We start from the raw sequence: 27,333 nt of genomic DNA, 5'->3' as shown, positions 1-27,333 counted from the left end.
CTTTTGTATACTGTCCAGACGTCTGATCCTTGGTAGGATACATCCTATATAACTGTATGCCACTACAACAGTGATCTTTTCAAACATCTACTCTTAGGGTAAATTTACTGACACAACTATCTTTCTTCCAATGGGCCTGTAATTCTGAAGCCTATTTTAGAAGATTTCTTAGCTACACGTGTACTTAGGCATTTGTTTGAGTATACACCAGTGACTATAATCAGTGTTGTTGTTTACTCAGATTTTAATTCTTACAGGTCATTAAGTTTGTTATTTTACTTATTTTTCAAACAACTGTCTTCTATTTTCATTATTTTTTGTGTCAGTACTTAGGTGTAAACATTTCAATTAATAAATGTTAAAATAAGTGACTAAATAATCGCAGTTTACCTGATTTGGATAAAGAAACGTGAAATAACTCATCTGGTTTACAGTCTTAGCAATTTGGAATTCAGACAGGCATTGATTTGTAAGAAAATAATCACAGTAAGTCATAACAGTGATACACATAATTTTCTATTTTACAAATAGTTACAGAGACTCTAACAGGTAAAAAAGAAATTTCTAATTTTTGCTGCAGAGATGCAATACTTCTGTCACAGAATTTAAGACTTGACGTTGTATTCATTCTATGCCAGAAAGTACTGTTCCAGTTGCCTCTAATGTGTGGTAACATTTAACATAGAGGAAGATCTTCAAAGTAAATGGCTATTTATGACAGCAGGGCAGAAATGGTTGCTGCTAGCTCATTTTCTTATGAGTTGCAGCCAAATCTTTGAGTGGCCCAGCGGACAACCACTGCTGTCAGTGGAGTTTTCAAGGCAAAGGTAGAAAGGGAGTTAGATTGCCAGGTCTTTCTTCTGTATTACTTGTGCACTTTCTCACACCTGTGGATAATTCAGAGTCCCCAGTACAATTACTGCATAACTTTAGAATATGGAATGACACAGGAGCACCTGGAGAAAACACACACAAACACTGGAAGGACATGTAGACTGTACACAGAAGGCACTCCCATTCCGGCCATGAACTGAACTGGAGTGACATCACTCCCTCTGATGCCACTGTGCTGCCCACAAATAGTTGTACTGTTGTGTACGCTAAAATGAAACCTTCTGAAAAGAATTTATTATGTAGTACAATATAAACGATTTCAGATGAAAGAAAATCTGTAGCAAAATTCACAAATATGGAATCAAATAATTTTACTGGCTTGGAATGCTAAGAAACAATTAAAAAATCAAGAGTGGAATAAGTCAAGAACAAATATGCAAAAGCCCTTGTACATCCTACTGGATATATTTATCCCAAGCATTCCTTCAAACTTTCCATTTTATATGAAAATTCATGGTCACTTTTATAACACAGAGCTAATTGTTTACTTCCTTTGCATTAATGAACTTTAAAAGAAGAAATTATAAATTTCAGCCTAAAACAGTAACCTTTACTTATCTGAAAATCAAAGCCTTGTTTGACCAAAACACTTTGATCTCCCTGGATTATTACGACACAGCAGATCTTGCTTTAATGAAATGCATGTTTCTGGCATTGTGGTATTAGTGAAAGTAAACAGGCGTAAAAGAGAGGACAATAATAAAGGTAGGATTTTTAAACCTTACCAAAGTACTTGTTTATGAATACCTCTAAAAATAAACAAATAAGATACTAAATGTATTACTTGTAGTGTCTTCCTGCCCCAAAATGAAAAATGAAGAGCAGCGTTAGTGTTTATTTTCTACTAGGTAAATATTGCTAGAATATTCACTCAGATTATTTATCTTATTTTTAACCTTGAATTTCCATCCTTTGTAGGTCAATGTTGTATTGCTGTATCATCAACACTTATGCAGCCTTTCGAAACCTAGGAAGAATTACCAGCAATCTGTTGAAGTTCCTGCAGCTTCCTCTGCTTCAGTATCCTTTATCGTTGTGCCACTAATAGTAGGAAACATTAACGTTGAAGTGGGTGCTGTTGTTCCTTTCTTACTCATTCGTGATGGCATAAGGAAACAATTGCAAGTGGTGGTAAGTACAAGCATAAAATTCCTGCCTTTCTAGTATGTTGTTGTTTCTGTTCATATTTAACATAAACCATCTAGATTTTGTACCATTGTCAACTATTAACTAAACATAGCCAGCTCCTAGTACCAGCTAGAGTTAGTCTTCTGGTTTATTCCTTAACATTTAAAATAATACATCTCAACTGTTGCTCACCCTTTGCAATGAAATTAGATATCAAAATTGTAAAAGAAAGCTTAAGAAAGCTTGCAAGGACCATTGGGCATAAGAACTTGGTCAGTCATCAACTAAGATATTTATTTTTAGGATGCAGTGATTGACAAAGATCATCTTCTGGAACATTTGATCTGATGTTTTACTCTTGACTTAATCCTTGACTGTGGGTTTGGTTCTGTATCTTGGAACTGACTCAGCCATTATTCCAGCTCGCTCCTTCCAAAAACTCTCAAGCTTAGCTTTACTTACAATGCTTCTCACAGGATTACCTCAGATCTTGTTTGCTGCTGTTCTCGAGCAAACTTTTTTCATTAAAACAAACTGTAAATGTTCTTTCTTTCAAAACCTTTGTTAAATATTCCTTATCTATATACTTATATTTTGCTTACCCAACTCCTCTATACATGCCTTCCTTTAACACGTGTAGTGTTTTCTTTGAAATACCATCGTTGGTAGTTCCTCTCCCTTTTTACCTTTACGGTAAACCTTTAGTACCATTGCTGGTATTTTTATTCTGTCAGTCTTTCTTATTGCCATTACAGTAAACCTTCTGTACCATTGTTGGTAGGTTTCCTTCTTGCTAACCATGTTAAAAAAAAAAAACTTAAAACTTATCTTCCCTTCCCTTCTTTCAGTCTGTGTGTTTGCATGTTTGTGTTTCTTCTGACATGGCAAAGAAGGCTAAGGGTACTTCTGGCTTCAAGAGATGCCAGAACTGCGATTGGAAATTGCCAAATTCTGACAGGCACTGTTTATGTGCCTACTGCTTGAGCCTGGTGCACCTTCAAAAAGACTGTGCTATTTGTCACAGCTTCAGTCACTGGGCCCTTGTGGAAAGAAAAACTAAGCTGATTTTAAAGGGCCTTTTTAAATCTAGCTTCAAAGAGGCCATATCTTTGTCTACCAAGTCTAAAACTGACATTAGCTCCCGTTCTTTTTCCTCTACATCTAACATGATGGATCAAAGAAGAGGAGCCAGTCGGTTCTGACAGTCTTGTCGGCCCCATCAATTAAAAGAAGCAAAATGTCCCTGGTTCCCACAGTTTCTGCGGAACCTACTAGCAACTTGCTTCAACCCTCGGTGCCATCAGTGCGGTATCTGCACCGACTATTTTGGCACCTACTACAGTTATGGACTAATCCATTTTAGTGGTTCTTCACTCCTTGGCTCCATCTGTTTCTTAACTGAAAGAGTTTTCATTTGAAGACAGGCATCAAACAAGATACTCTCCATCAATAGACCCTTTTCCAGACTGACCTCCAAGCCCCTTCTTGGAGAAACCCCAATCCTCGTCAGTCTCTTCAGTCCATTCCACCAAGAGCCTCATGGAGTCTGATGTTTTGAGGCTGGTGGGCCAGCTGCTGGCAGTGAGTGGGTTAACTACTGTGTTGGTTCCTAGCCTCCCTGGCTGTGGAACTTTATCTGTCTCTTCACCTGTCTTTGTTCCTCCTCTGACTCCAACTGAGCCTTCAGCATTCCTGGTTCTGACAGTCCAGGTTCCTACTGAATCGGTGCCGATAAGATTATCTCTGGCACCAATAACTACCCTGAGCTTTTTTGGTTCTATCAGGTCCGGAGATCTCTCAGGGTCAAAGCTTCGCTGTCAGTTCCAGGGAGCGTGGTTCCACTTCATTTTATTTTTTTGAGCCATCCATGCTCCTTGAGGCATTGGCATGCATGAGATCAACTCTGGCTTCAGCTTGGAGGTGGCTTCTTCAGGGCAGGGGGGGACAACAGTTCCTAGGGAGTCTAGCTCGGTTCCAGGCTCCCATCACTCTATGGGGTGACTGCTGTCCATTCAGTGGAGAGGGCCTTGTCCGCTGCAGGTTCACAACTGGTACCACTGTCGTTGGGCCAGCTTTCTGCCCATACCCTCAGCCAGTGCTACCTCCAGCCTCTGCCCTGGGACAGCAGGCACAGAAATCTCAGGATTCATCCACTATAGTTACGTCCTCTTCAGACACCTCCCTGTCCCATCTCACCTTGTAGGTGTTCCTGAAGAAGTGCAAGAGGAAGTACTTAGACTCCTGGAGGAGTCTTACACAGAAGATACTGATTTCGATGAAGGGGAAGGTTCCCCAAGGTCAACCCCAGAAGATGTCTCATTTGGAGACATATTAGAAATCCTGAAAGAGAGGGGTGGCTGGGCGTCTCATCAGCCTTCTTTGAAGGAATCGGTATACCTGCATACTTCCAGTGCCCGACCATCTACCACTTAAATCTCTCCACCTGCTGATGATCTAATTAAATTGATTGTGCAGCAGGCTTGGAAGATACCTGATTCCATTGAGCCAATCCCCAACAGACCAGACCACATTTTATCAGCTCTGGAGGATCATCAATATTGAGCTAAAGGGATATCAGTAGATGCCATGGTGGCTGCAGCATCCACCAAAAAGGAACTTGCTGATGAGAGTTCTACTATCCATCCTCCTGACAAAGATTGTAGGATGATAGATAGATTCAGGAAGTGCATATATGCATCATCGACCTTTGCACTCAGGTCCTTGAACTTAATGGTGTATTTTACAAGACTCCAACAGGATTTGATAAAGGAGCTAGTAGATACTCTGACAGGAGCCATAGCTGAGGGAGTGCAGGATGAAGTAGCTTCCCAGCTGGCAACCCTTAAGTCGATATCTAATTCATCCATGAAGCTCATTGCACACATAGCTGAAGGGACATCTAGGGAAGCGGGTTCTGGCATAGCCACGAGGAGACACACTTAGATGCATTTATGTGAGTTTGTGGAGCAATTCTTCTTTTGTCAGTGCTTCTTTTGACAGAACATCCTTTTTTGATCCCAGAGTCAGAGAGACTCTCGCCATATGTGAGAAGGATGGAAAGACCCGATCTGCTGTGGGCATATGGTTTTCCACTTCTCCATAGTTTGACTTCAGAAGCCAGAGGAGTGGGAATTTTTGGTTCACAAAATCCCAAAGACCTTTCCAGGACTCAATTAATTAAGACATGACCAGGAGCAGAGGGAGAAGTTATAATGGAAGATGCCATGCATGAGGCAGAGGTGGCCCGTAAAATCAGGGTTCCAGGGATTCCTTCCCTGGTAACTCATATCAGTGCTCCTGAAGGGAGGCCTGATTGCCATCCTCTGGAGGCAGTTGAGGGAAGATTATCCCTGCAAGTATCTGCCTGGCTAAATATAACAATGGGTGCAGAGAATTATAACCAAAGGTTACAACATTCCATTTTCAAAATGACCCAGACAACCAAAAAGAGTCCCAGATGTTCCACCGCATCTCAGGGATGCATCAGTCTTAGAAATTCAAAAACTGCTTAACAAAAGAGTCATCCATGCAGTCCCAGCAGACCAAATAGGATCCGAAGTTTGCTCAATATTCTTTTTAGTGACAAAGAAAACAAGGGACTGGAGACCGATTTTGGATTTCAGTGTGTTGAACAAGTCAGTTCAACAAACCAAATGCTGGATGGTTATGGTTCAGTCTATACTTCCGTTCTTAGGAAAATATGATTGGATGTTTTCAGTAGATCTTCAGGATACATATTATCACATAAAAATGAACAAGTGTTCCAGAAGATTCCTGCACTTCCGGCTAGGAGCCAGTCATTATCAGTTCAGAGCCCTGCCCCTTGGTCTCACCACAGCCCCCAGGCTGTTCACCAAATGCATGGCAGTAGTAGCAGCTCACTTCAGACTGCAAGGATTCCGTGAGTTTCCATACCTAGACAACTGGTTCATCACCACACCCACCAGGCATCTAAAGTTGTGGGCAAGGAACTACTTTCTTCAAAGTTGCTCTTCTGTGTGGATCACTATAAACTATGAAAAATCCCATCTAGAACCAACACAGCAGTTAGAATTTATAGGAGCGGTGTTAAACACAAACACTGGTATCATGTCTCTTCCCCCAGAATGACTTCAAAGAATAAAATCACAAGTCACCCAGATTATTCACAGCAAAAAAGTGACTGCAACACTGTTGTTGCAAACTCCAATGGCAGCTGCCATCACTTTAGTTCCCCTTGCAAGATTTCACATGCGAATCCTACAATGGCTCTTGGCATCACAATGGTCTTTACTGAATCAGTCAGTGTCCCATCAGGCATTGATCACCAGTCTATTCAAGAAAAACTTGAGTTGGTGGCTTCACTCCAATGTGATTTTGTCAGGCTGGCCATTTGTCCTATCTCAGCCCCAAGCCATAGTGACCATGGACGCATACCAGATAGGGTTGGAGGGGCATTATCTGAGAAAGACAGTCCAAGGTGCTTGGTCCAAGTTAGAGGCCAATTTGCACATCAGTATTCTAGAGATGAGGGCAGTGCTTTTGGCGTTGCAAGCATTCCAAGAAACCATCCCCTTGAGAACAGTTGTGATCCAGACAGACAGTTGGTTTGGTACACCAAAAAGCAAGGGGGAACCAGGTCTTACCCACTTTGTCGAGAAGCACTGAGGGTATGGCAATGGGCAATTTCATCTGCCTGCTTTCTAACTGCAATGCATATTCCAGGGAGCACCAACGTGACTGCGGACAAATTGAGCAGCACCATCCTAATGCCACAGGAGTGGTCTCTCAATCCATTGGTGATGGAAAGGATATTCCACCAACAGGGCCAGCCCTACTGCAATCTCTTTGCATTCCCCCGAACAACAAGTGTAGTAACTACTTTGCTATGTTCCTCCTGCCAGGGGAGTCACCAAGAGATGCTCTCCTTCACGATTGGCCCTCAGGTCTTTTCCCCGATACCTCTCATTTCCCAGTTTTTGAAGAAAGCCAGCAGGGCAAAGAACAAGATAATTCTCATTGCCCCATTCTGGCCTCAACAGATATGGTTTCCCTTTCTTTGGCCTCACCTAATTCAGAGACCTTGGACCCTGGACCCTGCTGCAGACCTCTTGTCCCATCCAGAAGGACTTGTCCATCCAAATTTTCAAAACCTCAAACTCACTGCATGGCTCCTCCAGTTCCAATGATGGCCAGGTGTACTAGTCTGACTGCTCTGGTTCAACAAATTATTCTAGCCTCCCATAAGCCTTCAACTAGAAAATTATACAACAGCAAGTGGCAAAAATTTTCAAAACAGGCTACAGAGAACAACCTCAACCTATATTCTGCACCATTTCATAAGGTCTTAGAATTCTTAGCATTGAATTTCGATGTGGGAGAGTCCTCCTCAACCATACAAGTGCATCTAGCTGCAATTCCCAATTTTCATAATGGCTTAAATGATACAACTGTAATGTCCCACAAACTTTGGAAAGTTTTTCCTGAAAGGAACCTTAATACTCAGACCTGCATACAAGGATCCTTCCACACCTTGGGACTTGAATCTGGTGCCGCAGTCCATAATTTGTTCCCCATCTGAGTCATCTACAAATTGAGATTTGAAGTATTTATCTTGGAAAACCTTATTTTTGATTGCTATTACTTCTGATAGGAAAATATCAGAAATACAAGCCTTATCTTGCAAGCCTCCTTACCTAACCTTCCATAGAGACAGGGTGTCCTTGCAAACTAATCCATCCTTTCTGCCAAAAACAAAGTCTGAGACTAATATCAGCCAAATGATACAACTTTCCATATTTTTTCCCAAATTTTCAAACAAGGGTGAATATTGTCTACACCTGCTAGATATTCATAGACAATTACATTTTTATCTTCACAGAACAAAAGAATTTAGTCTGACCAGTTGTTTATCTGATTCTCTTCTGCTACTCCGGGTAAACCAGTTTCTAAGGTTACTCGGCTAAATGGCTTAAGAATTGGATAACCTTCATTTATGACAAAAAAATAGTGCAACTACCTGGCCCAGTAAAGGCACATTCAGTGAAAACAATAGTGGAGACCTGCAGTTTTCATTCCATAGCTTCTATAGATTATATATGTGCAGCGGCTACTTGGGCATCCGCGCATACCTTTATTACTCATTACAAGCTGGATCTGGTCTCTAGGGAATGAGCATCATTTGGTTCGATGGTGCTCAGGAATATACTTTCATGAGACCTCCCAAGATTTAGGTAGGTGGGGACTCTGTCCCACAGTCAAGGATTAAGTGAAGATTGACAACATTAGATAAAGAAGTTGTGTCTTACCATAACGTTCCATCTGTGTTGTGGATCTTCACTTATCCTTGACATTCGCACCCTTCTTTTGGGCTTTTGTGCTTCTTGGTGGAACAGACCTATCCTAATAGAATGTATTTTCCTTTATGAATACAGATATGGTCTCTGATCTGCTATTTCCTGTCTCTCACTATCTTGTGCAAACTCGATCTGAGGTAATCCCGAGAGGAGCTTTATGGGTAAAGCTAAGCTTGAGAGTTTTTGGAAGGTGCAAGTTGGAATAACGTCCGAGTCGGTTCCAAGATACAGAACTGAACCAACAGTCAAGGATAAGTGAAGATCAACAAGACAGATGTTATGGTAAGACATCACTTCTTTTTATATACCCTTTAAATGGCAACAAGCCCCTTTACTTGCTCCGATTTGTATGCATTTTCAGATATGAAGTAAATACAGTATGCATCATACCTCTCAACCTCTTAGCACAAGAAATCTGGACAAAGGCAAAAATAACTGGTGGACAAAGGCCAACAATAGGGACAGATTTTAAATATCACTCATAAACTTATAACATTGCTGGAATAATAGTTTTTGCATTAGCATACATTTTTGAAAGATATGACATTTGAAACTCAAATGTCTGCCATTATTTAGTGACTTCAGTCCTCAATGATTTTCCAGAAAATCATAAATTTTTATGAGGAACAAACCAAAAATATGAGCAAAAAATCTGGTCATTCTGCAAAAATGTAGAAATCTGAGAGATATGGCAGTTATGTCACATCATAGTCCAGACCTGGATCTGTCTGTTTGCTGAATAGTTAGCTGCAGTCTTTATTTTATTTTTTATTTTTGGAAAATCTTGCAAATGCCAAAATATCATGCTCTGGCAGCTGAGAAGTTGGATCTACTTTTGCGTTCTTATGTGGACAAGTTCCAAGCTATTACTGAAAAAGTTCCAAATACATGTTCTTCATATTGATCACTGCTGCAATAGCCTTAGCTATATGGGTTACAACCTGCTAAGGATATAAAAGCAGGCCAGCTACTAAAGCTTCAGGGCACTTTCCATGCGCCCAAACAATCAAGCAGCTCAAATTGAGCTGACTAAAAGACAAGTTTGGCAGGATATACCCATGTAGCTAAGGCTACTGCAGTAGCAATCATTCAAACATTACTGTTATAGTAAGTTCAGCTAATACAACTCTACTATACATAAACATTTTTAATTCTTTCTTGCTTGTAAGTGTTCATATGTTTAGATTTTCTGTGGGCAGGACCTTTCTTTACAAATGTAGATATGTGTAAAGTTACAACTAAATGCACATTATAAGAGTTTAAAATTTTAAATGAACACATTTCTTTATAAATGCATAAAAGTATGACTTGTTTGAGCACACCATGCTGGCTGTAAGATTATTTTTACATTGTGCAGTGAATAAGAGTACAATAATAAACTGATTTTGTACACATTGCAGTCGTATTATCATGCAAACTAGTCTTCTTTAAAACAGCCTAGATTAACACAGCTACTACAGATGTTCATCGTATTGGTCACTGCTGCAGTAGCCTTAACTATATGGGTCATATCCTACCAAGGATATAACAGCCATCCAGCTTCCAAAGCTTCAGGGCACTGTCCATGCACCTAAAGTGTTAGACAGCTCAATCTGAGATGACAAAGAAATTTGGATGTCAAGTCCTTCAAAGATTTCATGCCATTGAATAGCACACCTCTCTGAAGGCTTTCCAAGGATTGATGATCAGCTTGTGCTTTTTTTTTTTTTGCTGGGCAGATAAGTTCACTTTGAAGAAAACCTTCCAAACTAAAAAATGTTGTTTTATTCTTCTTTCCTGTTTAGGAAAGTTTATTTTTAAGCTAGGAGTTTGTGTTTAATGGACTTAACGGACGAGACTTAACTATACTTTTAAACGGGAGTGCAATTTTTTTCTATTAGTTTAAAAGTTGTTTAAAGTAACTGAAAACCATTTTTTGTAAAGAAATTGTGTTGATTTTGCTTTTGGGGGCTGGCAAAGTATTTTAAAGCTTTTTAAGCATTTTAATGTATCTTTGTGTGAAAAATGTGACTTTTGAAGATTAAATGTTTACAGACTCTTGCTGCTTGTTTTTCATGGGAAAGAGACATCATTTTTGGCTTAACCATGGAACCAGCCACAGAAGGAAAAGGTTAAGCAAGCAACCTTTGCCACAGCATCAGTCTAGCAATTTGTCTCAGCCACAGGTGGGTGACTCTGCTTTGGCTAGAGCTTGTTCCTCAAACCACTAATCTTTTAAACCAGATCCCTCTGGTGTAGCACCTATAGCTATTATGGACCAGGGGTTAGACACATCCTCTGTGACTGTTGGGGTCCCATCACTGGGCAAAGGAGAGTCACAATTGTAGGTCCTGGAAGAGGGAACTTGGAAGACTTCCCTGTTTGGTCAGAATGTTCTGCCCATCCCTGTGGAAGCGGCTGTTGCTGCCAATAATAATAATACTGTTAGCCCCATTTTTCCTGTCAAAAAGAAGAAGAAAACTAAGCATGTTGACTGGGGTTGGCTCAGGGTTTAATTCAGGCTACTGATCCTTTTTTATAAAGTCACTTCTGGTAAAAAAAGAGAGAGAGAGAGAGATACCTCTCTTCCTGCAGAGATTCAAGATTGTAAATATGGACAAGGGAGATGAAGTGACAACTACAGGGTTTTCTCCTCAGTTTTCTGATTCAAACTCAGAGGAGAGGTGCGTTTTTGAATCTCCCACTGGGGATTTATCTTTCTCTGAGAATATTTCCAGAACTGGTGTTTCTCAGTCCCTCTGAAAATACCATGGGCTGTTATAAATGGATTTTCCAGAACCTTCACCCATTTCTCCAGTTCTCTTAACTTTGGAGGATGTGTGCCACTGCCTGCAATTTTCCTGATAGTCAGACTTCTGCACCTAAAATGCAGATAAAATGCATAAAGTACTATAGTCATTTAAGTTTTTTTACAGTCTTCCCAAACCTGACCCAGCAACTATAGCTTTAGATATGTTGTCTTTTCATCCAATTTAACAGTTAGGTTATAAGATCCGACCAGATCCGACGTCAGCCCTTTTTCAAGAGCTTGGATCCAGGTCTCTGATTCATCTCCTATTCATAATTCTCTCTAGTCCACAGATTACCTCAGATCTTGTTTGATGCTTGATCCACAGATTACCTCAGATCTTGTTTGATGCTTGATCCAGCAGGATGTGCATTTCTGGGTCTCTGACATTTAACGAATAATAAGTCTATTGTTAGTCTTTTGTGCTTTCATTTTTTGGTTTACCTCTTCCACCTTTTCCTTTTTAGATTTTTTCCCCTGTATATCCTCGCTTATTTAAAAAAAAAAAGTCTATACTCTTGTTTTTCTAAGTGGGCTTTAAGTATAGTAATTGTTTACTATATTGGATTGTTTTCTTTGTCTGTAGGGATAACTATTGTTATTGTTATTGCTATAGTGGCTGTGGTTATGTTGTGAAGTTGAGTAGTTTACTGTGGGCTTTCCCTAGCATGTCAGACAAGACCACTGGGCTTAAAACATGCTCAGCCTGTGGCCACAAGATACTGCCACAGGATCCACACTTTGTCTGTGTCTGCTATTTAGAGTTTACACATTTAGATGCAGACTGTGAATCATGTGCTTCCTTTGGGGCTAGAGTTTTACAAGGATACAGAGATAAGCTAATGCTGAATGACCTTCTTCCCACTCAAGCAAGGATTTTGGCACCCCCGTGCCTCAGAAGTTTCTTCTCCATCAGCAAATAAGATGCAGAAAGTAAAGATTCAATAGCAGTGGGAGAAAGGGAAAGAGAGAACAAAACCTAAAGAACCTGTCAAAGATAAAAATAAAGAACAAGAAAAGAAATCAGATAAATCCAGAAAATGGTCTCCAGACCCATTGGAGCTGTGCAGCCTGACCCTGAAGACACTGAGGCATTTGAATCCAGAGCCTAGTTAGATCCAATCACTGTCACCTCCTTTGTATTTTTCATTGAAACCAGTGAGTCCAATACATCTTTCCCCATTCCTGCAAGAGAAGCGTTCTTCTCAGCCACCTTTAATGGCTTCATCCTTCAGGACCTTCCATTTTTCAAGGAGTTTTTAGAAGCTGACATCGACAGGATGATGCAGGAGTTCCTTTGGACCCAAATTCAACTGGTGGCCATCCCAACGGCAGCCCCTTAAGGGGTCTAGGCATATCATCTACTTTTTCACCACTGGTTTCTCCTGTTCCGGTCTGACTGTTGGATCCAAAGCCCGTGGATCTGACTGTGCCCAGTAGAAAACCACCATCAGAGCTGACAGCCTTTTTGACTTCGACTCTGATGATCAGTTTCCCTTACTCTCTGGATTCTGAAACTGTTAGTTTGGGATTAATCCCAGAGATCCAAGGCCCAGGGTCATGGTCAACTCCAAAATTCTCAGATACAGCCCTTCCCCTTGGTGCCTTGGTATGCAACAGCTTGGCACCATTGTCGGTCTAGAAGCTGGGTTGGATCAATGCTGAAGGCTCCCTACTCTTTCCCCTGCAGATCAGGTAGCTGCTCCATTGGTTTCAATTTCTTATTTTATTTATTTATTATTTATTTATTGACTTTTGATTACCATGAAATTCCAACAGGGTAGAAGCCGATTTTCAGTGGAGGCCCAGGGTGAAAAGCTCAGAATTATTACAAAATATTTTAAGAACAATAATTTTACAATCTTCAAAAATAAAACAAAAATATCTGCAGTTTAAATATTTTTAACAAATTAGACATTATATAAAAACATTGGTTAAGAATCAATACAAGTTACATTACAATTATTACAGTTTGCAGAGAAATTAAAGGTAAGTTAGCCTAATACAAATAGGAATTGCAATGTGAAGTGAGGGAAAAACAGGCTTATGGTATATTTAGAGAGAATGTCAGGGAAGATAACTTGATAGACATAAGCAAGTAAGTGAAGAAGGGAGAGTAAGGAGGTATAAGGTATGAAAAGGCACTTTGTTCACACTTAGGGATATAGTTTATCCTGGTTTTGAGCAAGAACAGAGCCAGATGTTAGCTAGGAAGTATTTCAGAGTGATTTTGAAAGATGGGAAGGAGGGTATTGACCTGATGGATGCAGGTAAGGCATTCTAGGCCGTAACAACCTTGTAGGAGTACAGACAATGCCCAGCAGATTTGATAGGTTTGTAGACAGACAGAAGTTTTTAGTCACTGGATTGCAGTGAGCAGCTGGGAACATAGTTGTGCAAATGGTTTCTAGCGCTGACAGATGAATGCTAGATAATGTTATAGGTGGTAAGAAGCTGTGTATATGATAGTTGATAAGGCAGTTCTAATTAATTTAGGCTTTTTAGTGCTATGCAATGGTGGATTGTGAGAGGGGTATTTGCAGCAACTTTGTTATAGTCAAGTTTTATTTTTGTGAAGCTTGGAGGTTAGTAAGGATGTGAGTGCTGTAAAGAAGAGTGGGGAGGAGATAAGTAGAGGTAAGTATAGTTTTAGTTTTGTAAGTGAGAACGTTTTTGGCTCTGTAAAATAATCTTTAGTTTTTGATGAGTTTTTCTTATACAATGTTGTATATGCAGGTCGAGTGTAAGATTATCATCCACTATGAGCCCTAATAATGTACTATGAGAAGTGACATCAGTGGTTGTATTATCAAGAGAGAGGATTTTAAATTCTGTTTTTTCATGAGAGAGGGATTTGGGAAAAAAGTAGCGGTTTGTTCTTTTTTAGGGTGAGCATGAGTTGTGAGTTATTAAGCCATGTTTCAGTGGCCATTGAAGATTCCGGAGTATTTTTGGGGGGGGTGTACCATGTTGTCAGATGTGCAGATGAGAGTGGAATCATCTGCAGATTGTACTAGGATGGCCTGTCATGTGGATCTATAGAGGGAGTTGGTGAAAATGTTAAAGAGGAGGGGACCAACAATAGAGCCTTGTGGTACACCAGTGGTGACTGGGAGGTAAGGAGAAAATGTGGAGTGTCATTTCGCTGACTGATACCTGTTGGACACGTAGCTTTTGAACCATGGATAGGCAGGCTGAGAGAGACCCAGTGAGGACATTTGAAGTAGAAGTTTGCTAGGACAAACTGTATCGAAGGCTTTCGAGAAGTCTAGAAATAAGGAAGAGACTAGTTTGCCTTTATCTCTCGCTTTATTGACAGTATCTACATAGGTTAGAAGGGCAGTGCTAGTACTATGGAAAGTATGGGAACCATGTTGTGTAGGGGATAGGAGTTCTTCCTGCAGGAGATAGTCTAGCAATTGCTTTTAAATACATTTTTTCAAGTATTTTAGCAAGTAGAAATAAGATTGCTATAGTTTTAAAGTTATTAATGTCTGTTGACTTTGGTCTTCGAAGCATTTGAGAGGGTTCTCTCTAGGTCAAAAAAGGAGGTGTCTCTCCCACACGCAGTTCTGCCTTGACCTACCACAGAACCTGTTTCTATATACGCTCATTCTGATTGGCAGAGACAGTTGGCCTCCTTCAGCCTCTGGGGTTTTCAAAAGGGGGGGGGGTGTTGCAAGGAAATGGACTTGTAAGAGGAAAAACATGTCCCAGGATTCATGAAGCAAAATATTACATGAATGAGCAGTGTAGCCATTTCTGCATGGAATATGGCCACCGAGTGATCCACGAACGTGCCGTTTTAACGTGCATGAGCGGCCCTACACTGTTCCTACATGGAAAGCCGTGCAGTATGCTAATCAGCTCATTTGCTGGTGAAAACCATGCAAATGAGCTAATTTAGCGATTCAGGAAGTAGGCAGTCTCCACGCAGGAACAGTGTAAGGTGCAGAAATGTATTGGTTACTAACTGAATGCATTTCTACAAAAAAGAAAATGGAGCCATGACAGCTCCAATAAAAGCATGTATTAAAGTGGTTGGCCATTGGCATGGGAAAGTGTTTAATTTTTATAAAAGTAAATGTTTATTTATTTTTTTTTTGGCTGATCCCAGCTGTTTAAGCATAGGGCAGTGCCACACAAATGGGATGGTGGGGAAAATAAAAAAAATGAGAAAAGTCCATTGTAGGTGAAAATTTTGCCATTATAGTCAATGGCAATCAGAATCAAAACAATGGCAGGGAACACTGGTTGCTAAGGGGGAATGCTCTTGTGCAGTGCAGTAACTATGGAGTAAGACAGTAAGGTATGTTAATGAGGGGACTTATACTGACTTACAAAATTCTTCTAAGTGTCACACTGCATCTAACTGTGTAGGTCCTCTAACACCACCATGCAGACAGGAGGAGCAACTAACATGAAAAGGGGGGTGTCATGCTTGCTGTAAGCACATTGGAGCTCTGTTGGCCAAATTTGTGTTTAGCTAAGCACAGCTAAGCAAGGGGGTGTGTCTTAGGCTGTATAGTCTTATTCCATGAACTGAGGAGTGTGTTTGTGCCCAAGGGAGGGCCATTTCTTGCTGTTTACACTAGCTAAACGAGTCTGGGCAGCGCCCCGGGGCTTAAACAGGAAGGATATAGGAAAAGAAAAACGAAATAGCAGAACAAGGGAAATACAGTACAAACAGCAATATGGGATACTGCAACACACAATGGGCCATTGAAAACACTCAATAATACAGCTGGCAGGTGGCTGCATAGGTGAAAGTGGGAGGAGATGTAAGTAAAAAATAATTAAAAAAAGGCAACAGTTGAATAAAGGCAATCATGCACAAATTACCAGTAATGCATCTAATACTCACTGTGGCCAAATCAAAGCCATGAGTAATATAGGTGGCAGCTGGAATGTATCATAGTCAGCCAATCATACAGGCAGCATCTGCAGCACAACAGTATAAAGTATGGAAACACTTTACAGTTGTTTTTTCTCCACAAACTTTGCACCATTGGTGTATACATGCATTGGAATTTTAACTGGAAAAATGTTAGGGGCTGCCATTGCTTTGATCCATCAGTATGTGCTAGAGATTGAGGGTGGAGAGGAGGATAATGCTGACAACTGCCACAGACCAAGGAGGAGGAGAAGAGTGTTCACACTCAGCGTAACCTGCCAGGGACTATAAGATCTGGAGATAGTAGAGTGCTACAGGGTGGACACAGACATACTTCAGTAACTCACCGAGCTGTGCCAGCCTCAGCTCAGAGCTAGAACCAACAGAGGGGAACCCATCCCAGTGGATACCAAGGTATGTGTAGCCTTAAGAATTCTAGCTACAGATACTTTCCAAAGACCTACTAGGGACATGATGGGGGTCTCACAGGCATCTGCATCCAGAGTACTCCACCAGTTCCTGGATGCCATGCTACCACATACTGGTGAGCACATTTACTTCCTCAACAACCATGGGGAGAAGACCAGCAATATGTGTCTCTTCCACCGTGTAGCAGAATACTTGAAAGTACTGGGTGTCATAGACTGCATGCACATCCACATCAAAGCACCACCTGGTTAACGGGGTAGGGTCTACTTAAACTGCAAGGGCTTTCCCTCCATCAACTGCCAGGGCACGTGCAATGCCCAGGGCATTATCATGAATGTGTGTGCCAGCACCCTTTGAAGCTATCACGACCCCCACATCTGGCATTCGTCACAGCTGTACCAGGCATTTGCCAGTATGACCATCTGGTGGGGGATGCTGGCTATGCACTGGAGTCATGGATAATGACACCCATCAGAAATGCACCCACACAAGAATGCCATAATGAGGCACATGCACAAACCAGGATAATTATAGAGGGTGTATTTGTGATGCTCAAGTCATGGTTCCCGCTGCCTTGTCATATCTGGTAGAGCCTTGCAGTACTGTCCAGCCACATGTGCACACATGTTCATAGTATGTGCCATGCTACACAGTATGATCCTGTGGAAACAGCTGCAGCAGGAACAGCACGGGGAATGACCATGCAGCCCACTACCATTGCCAAGGTCCCCACAGGCACAAAGGGACTCACAGGAGGAGGCCCCTGAGCCTGCTCCCGTAGACAGATGGAGGCATGCCCAGTATGTTCAGGCCTTGGCAAAGAGGCAATGCATAGCACACACACTGACACTGTATGGACCCCAGGGGCTGACACCTCTCTCTCACTCACACACACAGTAAAATGGATGACACACACATTACATTACCTGTAACTTACCACGTATAGGCAATGTACTGTGTGCATCCAACATAGGGGGCTCTCATGCACTGTCCTCGTAACTGCCACAGTTATGGTTAATTCAGTCTTCTTAACAATAAATGAATGGAATAGTATGTTTTGCTAGCATATCTATGGTAATGCTGCATGCATGCAAGGGAATGGGGTGGCCTACTAGGATAGCAGCACATAACTGACAGCTATGTTGTCCACCAGGAAATGTCTGGCTAAAACTGGCCTCCACACACTATGCAGTAGTACCCAAGGTGGCAAATCCCACTGCATTATGGGTGTGGGGACATCTAAGTGGGGGGGGGTCATAGGTCACAGGCATGGATGTCATAAATGGCGGCAATGTTGAATTAACTCACTACAGACTCACACAGTGATAGCACAGCAGAATCCGCAGTAAGGCTATGAAGGGTAAGAAGTCTGAAACTCAAATGTATGCCAGTACAATCTGACCCGGGCTCTTTACTGATATGCCTCCAGTCCCCAAGACAAGGCACAATAGTATAGTAAATGGTACCAAAATATAAAGCAAATACCAGTGCAGTCTGTGCAAATGTGTACAGTGGACAGGTGTGCCCCCATATACCCACACAAATGCAGTAACATATATTTCTGCATGGGAATAGCAGCATAGCACACATTGGCAGGGCTGTACCAATACACATGAAAACACGTTGCCTGTCCACAATATGCAGGGGTCAATGAGCTATGTGTATCTGTGGTTAATACTGTCTGGATCTGGCCAGCATGTTCGTCTGGCACTCGTCTTGTACTGCCCCTAGGTACAGTGCTGCCTTTGACAGGGCCATGTGCAGATAACTGCAGATCCAACTGTTATGCATGTCAGTGACACCTACTGCTCTGCCACTGACATACTAGAAGTCACAGTGCTATGTGAAATATGCTATACATATTACTGACATATTGAAGGATGTATAACAGAGGTGCCAAGGCTTTTGTGAATATAAATGCTGTATGGTACTGTTGCCAGTGGTCATTCTCAATAATCCTTTTTCTTATGTTTGCTTTTACAAATAATGGACATGCTTGCACAGTTGAGTGCACGCTGTACCCACACCTATAACTCCCAAATTCTGACAGTAAGATGTCTGGACAAGGGCAGAAAGAAAAGTGGAACAAAGGCACAATGATAGGCATGTGTTGTAAATATCGCCCTTACATACTGAGAAAGTTGGTGGGGTGAGGGGTTTACAGTAGTGGGAATTGTTTGAAGGTTATGTATTCGGAAACAGTAATGTCTGTATTATTTTGTAACATCACATATCAATTATATGTAACAAACTTGCCATAAAAAACACAAGTCTACATAGAAAGGATGACTCCTCTTGCCAAGCACCTGGACAGCCTGCCAAAAAATGTACAGGTCAGCGATATGTACACACAAGGATATGACATCTCAGGTTAGAAAGATACTACACAAGCAGGAGACCCCCAGCAAGTATATTACCAGGTTGCTGGATTGTTCACACAGCTGTGTGTCATTACTACACTGGCTGTAGCCGCACCTCACAAATGGCCTTGTTGGGCAAGAATTTACATAGCTGCCCTCATAATATTGGTCTATTCATCATACAACTACTATACCTCTGATAAAGCTCTGTGATGATCTGAGGGTGTCTGGCACTAGGTACTGACACAATACATTGCAGTTTCAGACTACAGATATGTCAGAAAAAGTCTGCTAAACAAAACAAGTACCCTGAGGAAAGTCCTGTGTACACCTGAGAGGTATGGCTGTAGCACACAAAACCCTGAGCTGGAGTACACCTGTCTCTGGAATGGAGTCCCAACCTAACTATAGAAGGTCACACAGATAACATATGTCAAGCATACACACACACACATTGATGTGAGGAACTGAGAGACAGACAGTGATACAGAGAGAGAGACACACAGGGAGACAAAGACAGAGTGAGTCACACACACACAGATACCCTGAATGGTATACAGTGATGTCCTGCTGTGGACAGTGGCATACCAATTGTATACAGCTGCATGTGCCAGCATAAAAGATGAGCCCCATTGTGTAACATTACTGAGGTTGAGTTTATAATATCACATCACCTGCATATGTGTGTGTGTGTATGTGTGTGTGTGTGTGTGTGTGTGTGTGTGTGTGTGTGTGTGTGTGTGTGTGTGTGTGTGTGTGTGTGTGTGTGTGTGTGTGTGTGTGTCTCCATAGGTCCAAGTATTGGGAGACTCTTCCCACTCAGTACACTTCATGTTGCCCTACTTCACAGGATCTGCTGCTTTCATTCACCTTAGAAATACCATTGAACACTGAGCACCCCTATAAGCTCTGTAGCTTGTGTGATAACTGCATAACACTATAGTAGAAATAACTAGATAGGTAGGGGTTCTAATCTCAATACTGGCAAGTGTGTGTGTGTGTGTGTGTGTGTGTGTGTGTGTGTGTGTGTGTGTGTGTGTGTGTGTGTGTGTGTGTGTGTGTGTGGCAGTTGTGTATGTGAGAGTGAGGGTGTGTGTATTTGTTTGTAGGTGAAACAGGTTTAGACCATTCCCACCCACAAAACTTCCCAGTGCCCCGCTTCATCACTCCTGCTGATGTCATTCCCCTTATCAGCACCTTTGGCCAGTTGTCAGCTCCGTAACCTCTGTAGTGTGTGTGATAACTGCATAACACAAACGAACAAATCACTAGCTAGACAGGGGTTCTAATCTCAGATCTGGCAAATGAGTGTGTGTGTGTATGTTTGCAAGAAGAAGTATTTTGATAAGTCTCCAACCCACTGCCTTCCTTTATCACTCTTGCTGATGCCATTCCCCTTATCAGCACCTTTGGCCAGTTATCTGCCCAGTAAGCTCTGTAGCATGTACGATAACTGCATAACACAATAAAATATCAGTAGCTAGACAGAGGTTCTAATCTCAGATCTGGCAAATGAGTGTGTGTGTATGTTTTGTAAGAAGAAATATTGTGATAAGTCTCCCACCCACTGCCTTACTTTATCACTCCTGTTGATGTCATTCCTCTTATCAGCACCTTTGGCCAGTTGTTATCCCAGTAAGCTGCGTAGCATGTGCAATAACTGCCTAACACTACAGTACAAATAACTATATAGGCAGGGTTCTACTCTCAGGTCTAGCAAATGTGTGTGTGGGTGTAAAAGGGTGTATGTTTGTAGGAAGAAGTATTTTGATACATTTCCCTCCCACTATTATACTTTATCAGTCCTGCTGAAGTCATTCCCCTTATCAGCACCTTTGGCCATTTGTCTGTCCAGTAAGCTCTGTAGCACATGCGATAACTGTGTAACACTGTAATACAAATAACTAGATAGACAGAGATTCAACTCTCAGATCTGGCAAGTGTGTGTGGAGGTGTATAAGTGTGTGTGTAATTGTGTACCTTGTAGAAAGAAGTATTTTGATAAGTTACCCACTCACTGGCCTACTGTGTCAGTCATGCCAATGTCACTCCCCCTTATAGGTTCATAGGTGTGCACTAGGCTAATGGCCCTGGAGCCATTAAAGCCTAGCCCACAGAAGTGCCTTGCCATTGTGCCACCTGATGTTAGTTCCCAGTGACCCCATCAAGTAGAGCCACTGGAGTGATCCCTGGGGTGAACTTTCTATTACCCATCCAGTCATCAAGATCTCTCTGGAACAGGGTCATCTAGGTGCTTTGCTTGACATGTATGGGAAGTCTGTTACAGGGCATGTGCAGTCTCTGGGTGAGGAACCTGTCCCTTCAGCATGTTGTGTTGATTGTGGTAATGAGGTAGAGTTCCTTGTAGTGTGTGGTGCAGAGAGATTGGGATGTCTTTAGATGTAGCATTTGTAAAAGAGCTGGGTCAGACATGGCTTTGCAAGTCAAGCAGAGATCACCTCTAAGGAGGCAATATGAGACAGAGAATAGCTGAAGTCTTTTCAGTTTGCCTGTGTAGGATATGTGTTTAATGCCCATGATCCTCATTGTGAGGTACTTCTGTGGCCTCTCCAGTTGTTGCAGGTGTCTAGTGCAAACCATTGGTAATGAGATGAGCCACATAGAAGGATTTCCTGACCACAGTGGCAATGAGGTGACTAAAGTACAGGTTGCTGTCAACCTGTGTTCCCAGATCTCTTATACTGCCTACAGAATTCAGTGGGCTCCCGTTGATGTGGTACTTAGTGGGAACTGAGATTTTACCAGTGGGGCTGATAATGCATTTTATGGTGTTAAGCTTCAGGCCATGGTTTCCACACCTGTCAGTGGTCTCAGTGAGGCTTTTCTGTAGGATGTCTGCATCACTTGTGGAGTTAATGATGGCTCCCAGCTTGCAGGTGTCTGTGAACTTGGTCAGCCAGAGATCCTTTGTACTGGCCTGGACTCCTGAGAAGTACATGCTGAACAGGAGAGTACCCAGGACTGATCCCTGTAGGACTCCACTTGTGACTGGCTGGCACTCTAACTAGGAGCTCACTACTATCTGTGAGCCAATTTACAACCCCCTCCCAGTGATGTAGGGCTTGATGCCTAGATTGGTGGGTTCATTCATAATTCCTGACTGAGAAATGGTATCAAGAGCCTTGGTCAGATTGATGTAGGCTATATGCAGTGCCTTACTGTCATACACAGCCCTGGTGACTGTCAAATACATCAACCAGGGTGACCAGGCATGATTTCCCTTTCCCAAAACCAAACTGTGTTGGGTCCAGAGTTAGGAGATTACCTATAGGTTTGTTGATCAGGTCCCTAATGATGTGCTCCATAGCTGTACACATCAGACTTGTCAGGCTACTGGACTGATAATTCCCAGGGTCTGTAGTTGCCACACCTTTATGGAGAGGGATGACTGTAGCAGTGCGCCATTTGGGAGGGACAAAGCCTGAGGTGAGGCTGTGACTGAACAGGGCACACAGATGTGGTGCCAGGTGTCATTGTAGTTCATGTAGAACACAGCCATGGATAATTTGTGGTCCCATGGAAGCTGTATTCTTGTCTATGGACAATGCAGGTGTAACCTGGGTGGTGGTAAGCCTGGGTGCCTGGTATTCTTCTGGCATTCTGATTGTTCCATTAGGGGGAGAGAGAGGGGTAAAGCTAGCACTGAATGTGTTGGCAAGAATGTTGGCAATATCATTTGGTTCAGTATAGGAGGTAGCATCGTGCAGTAACTCTGAGGCCTTCTGGGTATTGGGATGGAGGTTCTTGATATCACTAGCAAAGGATGTGTGATTGTTGTCAGTGTCTGCTACAATTCTGCCATCATAGGTGGCTGTAGATGATTTCATGTGGGATCTCAAGTTGTTGTTGAGGCTAAGGGAGTTTCACCACTCTTGGGAATCCACCTTTTTCTGCAACAGTTTCTTCCTTTTGCTGTACAGGTTATTAATGGCAGGAGACCACGAGATTGGCCTCCAGTGTTTGGAGGAGAGGGTCATGGTTCTGTTGGATATGGCTAGTTCCATGCATTGATGTACATGTTTATACAGTGCATTAGTTTATGATTCGGCAGTCATGCAGGTATTTTCCATTGGCATGGGTGCTGTGAAGTTAGCCACCTCTGTTCTTATGAGTCGAAAGCCAGCTTTGGAGAAGTTTTGCAAGGTGGTTTCCTTTGCAGGGGGTGTGGGTGAGATATGGATTTCCATGGTGATTATGTTGGATCTGACCAGGTAGCGATTGACTACTGTTGTCAAGCAATGGTCCCATATGTTAGTAATCAACACAGGTCAAGGATGTTACTTCCTCTACTGGGTGTCAGAATGAGCTGGTCCAGGGCATTGGAACTGATGAATTCCAGGAAGCATTGGGCCAGTGTATTGGTGCTTGAGTATCTTACCCAGTTGATGGAGGGGTAGTTTAACTCTCCTAATATGAGTGTTGGGTTGGACCTTGATACTTTCCAGGGTGTTGAGGAATGTGGATTGAGAGTCTAGAGACATGAATGTGGACCTATAGCAGGCTATGACCTGGACTGGACTATTACCCAGTGTCAGCTGTACCTGAAGTATCTCAAATGCCATATGCGATGATACTACTCTGGATGTGTGCATATCCATTATTAATATGGAGACACCACCGCGCTTGTAGCTGTGGTCCATGGTTTGGGGCTGACAGGCGTGGAATGAGTTATAGACTGGTAGTGCAGGGGTGCTGTCTGCTGCTGTAAACCAGATCTCTGTTACAGCACAAATGTCAATGTTCTCCATTTTGAGGAGTGTTTTGAGTGGCTGCATCTTGAGATGCAGCTGTCTAGTGTTGAGCAGCATGACCCTCTGATTGCATATATGTATAGCTGTTATAGTGGTAATTTGATTTGGAGCACTGCCTAAAAAAGTACTATAGGGGTGGCAAGACACTTAGCCAGTACCTGGAAACCCAGGGATGACAGATGCAGGCCATCTCTGGCAAGTCATCACAGTCTGTCAATCATGTTATCAAGCAGACAGATACTGAATCCCATGAGAGTGACACCAGACACATAATCCAATTGTTGAAGTCAATTATTTGTTGTCTGTACTGTGTTATCATTCTGGGTGGCAGTAGTATACTGCTCAGGGCTACTGTCATACCTGCCAGGTCCACATAATCTGAGAGCTCCACCATGTCTCTTTTCATATAGTCCATGGAAGCGCATCTCAGGTCATTCACACACACATGGACAATGACAGAGTGATACTTATAGTTGTTATGGAGTGACCTAACTGGGTGTGTTATGTGTTGGATTATGGAACCTGATAGACAGCTGACAACTACTGCCTCTATGTTCAACCTAGTGAGTAGGACATCTGTGTGCCTCACTATTGATTTACCTATGATTTCTGTATCAGGCAAGGTGGTTGGCCTTTGGGGGCACACTGTGTAGGTGAGATGTGTGTCCTGTGGCTTGTGCTGTGTTATAGTGGTTGAGTGGGTGTCTGTCTTGGTGGTCTCTGCTGTTTGGGTAAATGTCTATTGAGTGCCTCTGTGAAGGTGGGGATGTGGTTATTGTTTGTATGTCAGAGCTGTGATAGTGGGTGTTCTGGAGGGGTATGTGTTCCATGTGGTATGCTGTAGGTGTTGACCCTTCTTCTCTTGACCAGCTAGTCCAGTCTTTGTTGGAGAGTGCATATCTTCCAGTTCTGTGATATAGGGGTATCTCTCAAAAGTCTGAGTGTTGGGAGTTTAGAGGAGAGGGTTGTCTGTGTACATGAGTATTTTGCAACTGTGCCTCAGAATGCCCAAGTGCACCAGGTTAATGGGCGAAAGCACAGAGAACTGCACTTTAGTCGTGCCAGGAGCGGTGGTCATAACTATTAAGTACTGGAGCTAATTCCATGAGGAACGACTACTGCCGATGGCTCTCAGGTGTGCTAGAACAATTGATAAAAAACCTGTTGAAGTGTAAAGCTATTAGGCTATTTGAAGTGCAGGAGAGAAAGAACCAGCAAGATCTAAGAGAAAACTGAAGGCAGACTGTCTGGCACCTGTAACAGTTTACCTCGGCTGTGCAGTTATCAACACCTTTGGCCAATTGTCAGCCCAGTAAGCTCTGTAGCATATGCAATAACTGCATCATACTGTAGTAGAAATAACTAGATAGGCAGGGGATCTAATCTCAATACTGGCAAGTGTGTCTGTGGGTGTGTGTGCCTGTGTGTCTGTGTGTTTGTGTGGGAATCAGGTCTACTGTATAAGACCGAAAACCCACTTGTGCGAAAATGGACAATAGACCCTCGGTTACATGAAAGTGCACTTAAGCAAAAGTGTACTTCTGCAAAGCATGGTTCAATGAACCGTTCAGGGACACTGAAACACCGAGGCACTCTGCAGTGGGGAATAAGGAATTTACGTGCTCCCCACTGTAGTGTGATCTCGGAGTTGGTATATTTAAGTAGTGGGGATGTGGGGGGTGCAGCCCTCAACATTGAAGGGTGTGGGTGGGCAAAGCCCCCCCATTCAGTGTAATATTATATAGTGTTTTGTTTTTTATTTTTTTTTTCGGTTCGCTGAAACGTGTTTTGTGAAAATGCACTTTCGAATAAGTGCACTTTCGTGTAACTGAATGGTCTAGTGCTCTTTTTCGAATAAGTGGTATTCAATTAAAAGCAGTAGACCCGTGGGAATCATATACGTATGTGTTATACCATTTTGAGTTGTGCACCACCCTGTAAACTTCCCATCACCCTACTTTACTAGTCCTGCTGATGTCATTCACCTTAGAAGTACCTTGGCATAACATGAAATTATGTAAGCTCTGTGGCGCATCTGATAACTATGTAACACTGTAGTGGAAATAACTAGATAGATAGGGATTCTAATCTCACTACTGGCAGTTGTGTGTGTGTGTGTGTGTGTGTGTGTGTGTGTGTGTGTGTGTGTGTGTGTGTGTGTGTGAGAGTCATAATGTGTCTTTGTTATACCATTTTGAGTTGTGTACCACCCTGTAAACTTCCCATCACCCTACGTTACTAGGCCTGCTGATGTCATTCACCTTAGAAGTACCTTGGGAATAGGTGAAATTATGTAAGCTCTGTGATGCATGTGATAACTGTGTAACACTATAGTAGGAATGACTAGATAGGTAGGGGTTCTAATCTCACTACTAACAAGTGTGTTTGTGTGTGTGTGTGTGTGTGTGTGTGTGTGTGTGTGTGTGTGTGTGTGTGTGATACCATTTTGAGTTGTGTACCACCCTGTAAACTTCCCATCACCCTACTTTACTAGGCTTGCTGATGTCATTCAACTTAGAAGTACCTTGGAACAAGGTGAAATTATGTAAGCTGTGTGGCACGTCTGATAACTGCATAACACTATGGTAGAAATAACTACATATGTAGGGGTTCTAATCTCAATACTGACAAGTGTGTGTGTGTGTGTGTGTGTGTGTGTGTGTGTGTGTGTGTGTGTTTGTGTGTGTGTGTGTGTCTTTGGGTGAAGATCATCTCCTGTTTGGCTGATACCATTTTTACTTGTGTACCATTCAAGCCTATGTACCACCTCCTAATGGCATTACTTTATACTGCATGGTAACAGCATCTGCCTCACATGCAGCATGTTAAAGCACTGTGCACACCATACCAGTCCTCTGTACAGATATCTATGGAATATCCAGATGTTTGCAAACTCTATGTGGTCTGTGTCCCTTACCAATGCCCATATATGTGATATTATTGCCAAATAGGCTACAGTCCGTGTAGTGACACACATGCCAGCATCAGGCATCATACCTGACTGAAACATCATGCTGATATGACGTCTACTACACTATCACTTGTCCAGGCTTGTAGTAGCAATACATGAATCCACATCCTATTTCTGGTGGGTTATCGCACCATCCATGAAGGCATTCAGACCATTATGCGTTGTAAGAGGTAGTGTGTTATGTCCCATGCATATAATCTACGTGGGACACATAATGTGTATGTATTACTATGTGTATGCAAAGGATATGCCATTTTGTCTCCCTGTTCCACCCGGTGGACTCAGGAATACATACCACAAACCTGTCATACACAGTATCATGCATGCCCTCATCAACTGCATCAGGGTTGAGTGTATGGGAAAGAAATGGCAGGGCCAACAGGTGTTGACAGGTGAATTTGTTGCAGTTAATGTAATGGCTGTACTTGTGAGGGACCTGCTGACAGTACTGCAGTAACCCATTCTGTATGTATGAGCCTGTGTACTACACAACTCTGAGCTGACATGTCTGAAGGCTACCTGTCTGTGACAAGGGGTATGTATGCAAGGTCACACTGTCTGACAACAGTGTCCCTTACACACTTTTGCATGCATACACACCTGGTACATGTACATATAAAGCTGTGCCTTACGTATGACATGGTCAGTGTATTCCCACTCTGCCATACTCTCTCTTGGGAATGTCTGCAGGGCCACAGCATGCAGACACACAGATACCTGGAACACAAATCAGAATACAGCATGTCAGACTACATTCAGTCA

General features: G+C 42.4%; 1 protein-coding gene across 1 annotated transcript in view; it reads left to right on the top strand.

Moving 5' to 3' along the window:
• LOC122812280 (venom factor-like) overlaps window positions 1–27,333 on the top strand; it is a 2,973,268-nt gene that overhangs the window by 2,007,335 nt on the left and 938,600 nt on the right. Inside the window, exon 21 of the mRNA XM_044084681.1 lies at window positions 1,813–2,025. Within this exon, the coding sequence (XP_043940616.1) occupies window positions 1,813–2,025 (213 nt within the window). The remainder of the gene's footprint in view (window positions 1–1,812; window positions 2,026–27,333) is intronic.

This window comes from Protopterus annectens, chromosome 9.part0 (genome assembly GCF_019279795.1).
Source record: "Protopterus annectens isolate FY-2018-M chromosome 9.part0, PAN1.0, whole genome shotgun sequence".
Lineage (NCBI taxonomy): Eukaryota > Metazoa > Chordata > Ceratodontiformes > Protopteridae > Protopterus > Protopterus annectens.
This window is presented reverse-complemented; position numbering and strand designations above follow the sequence as displayed.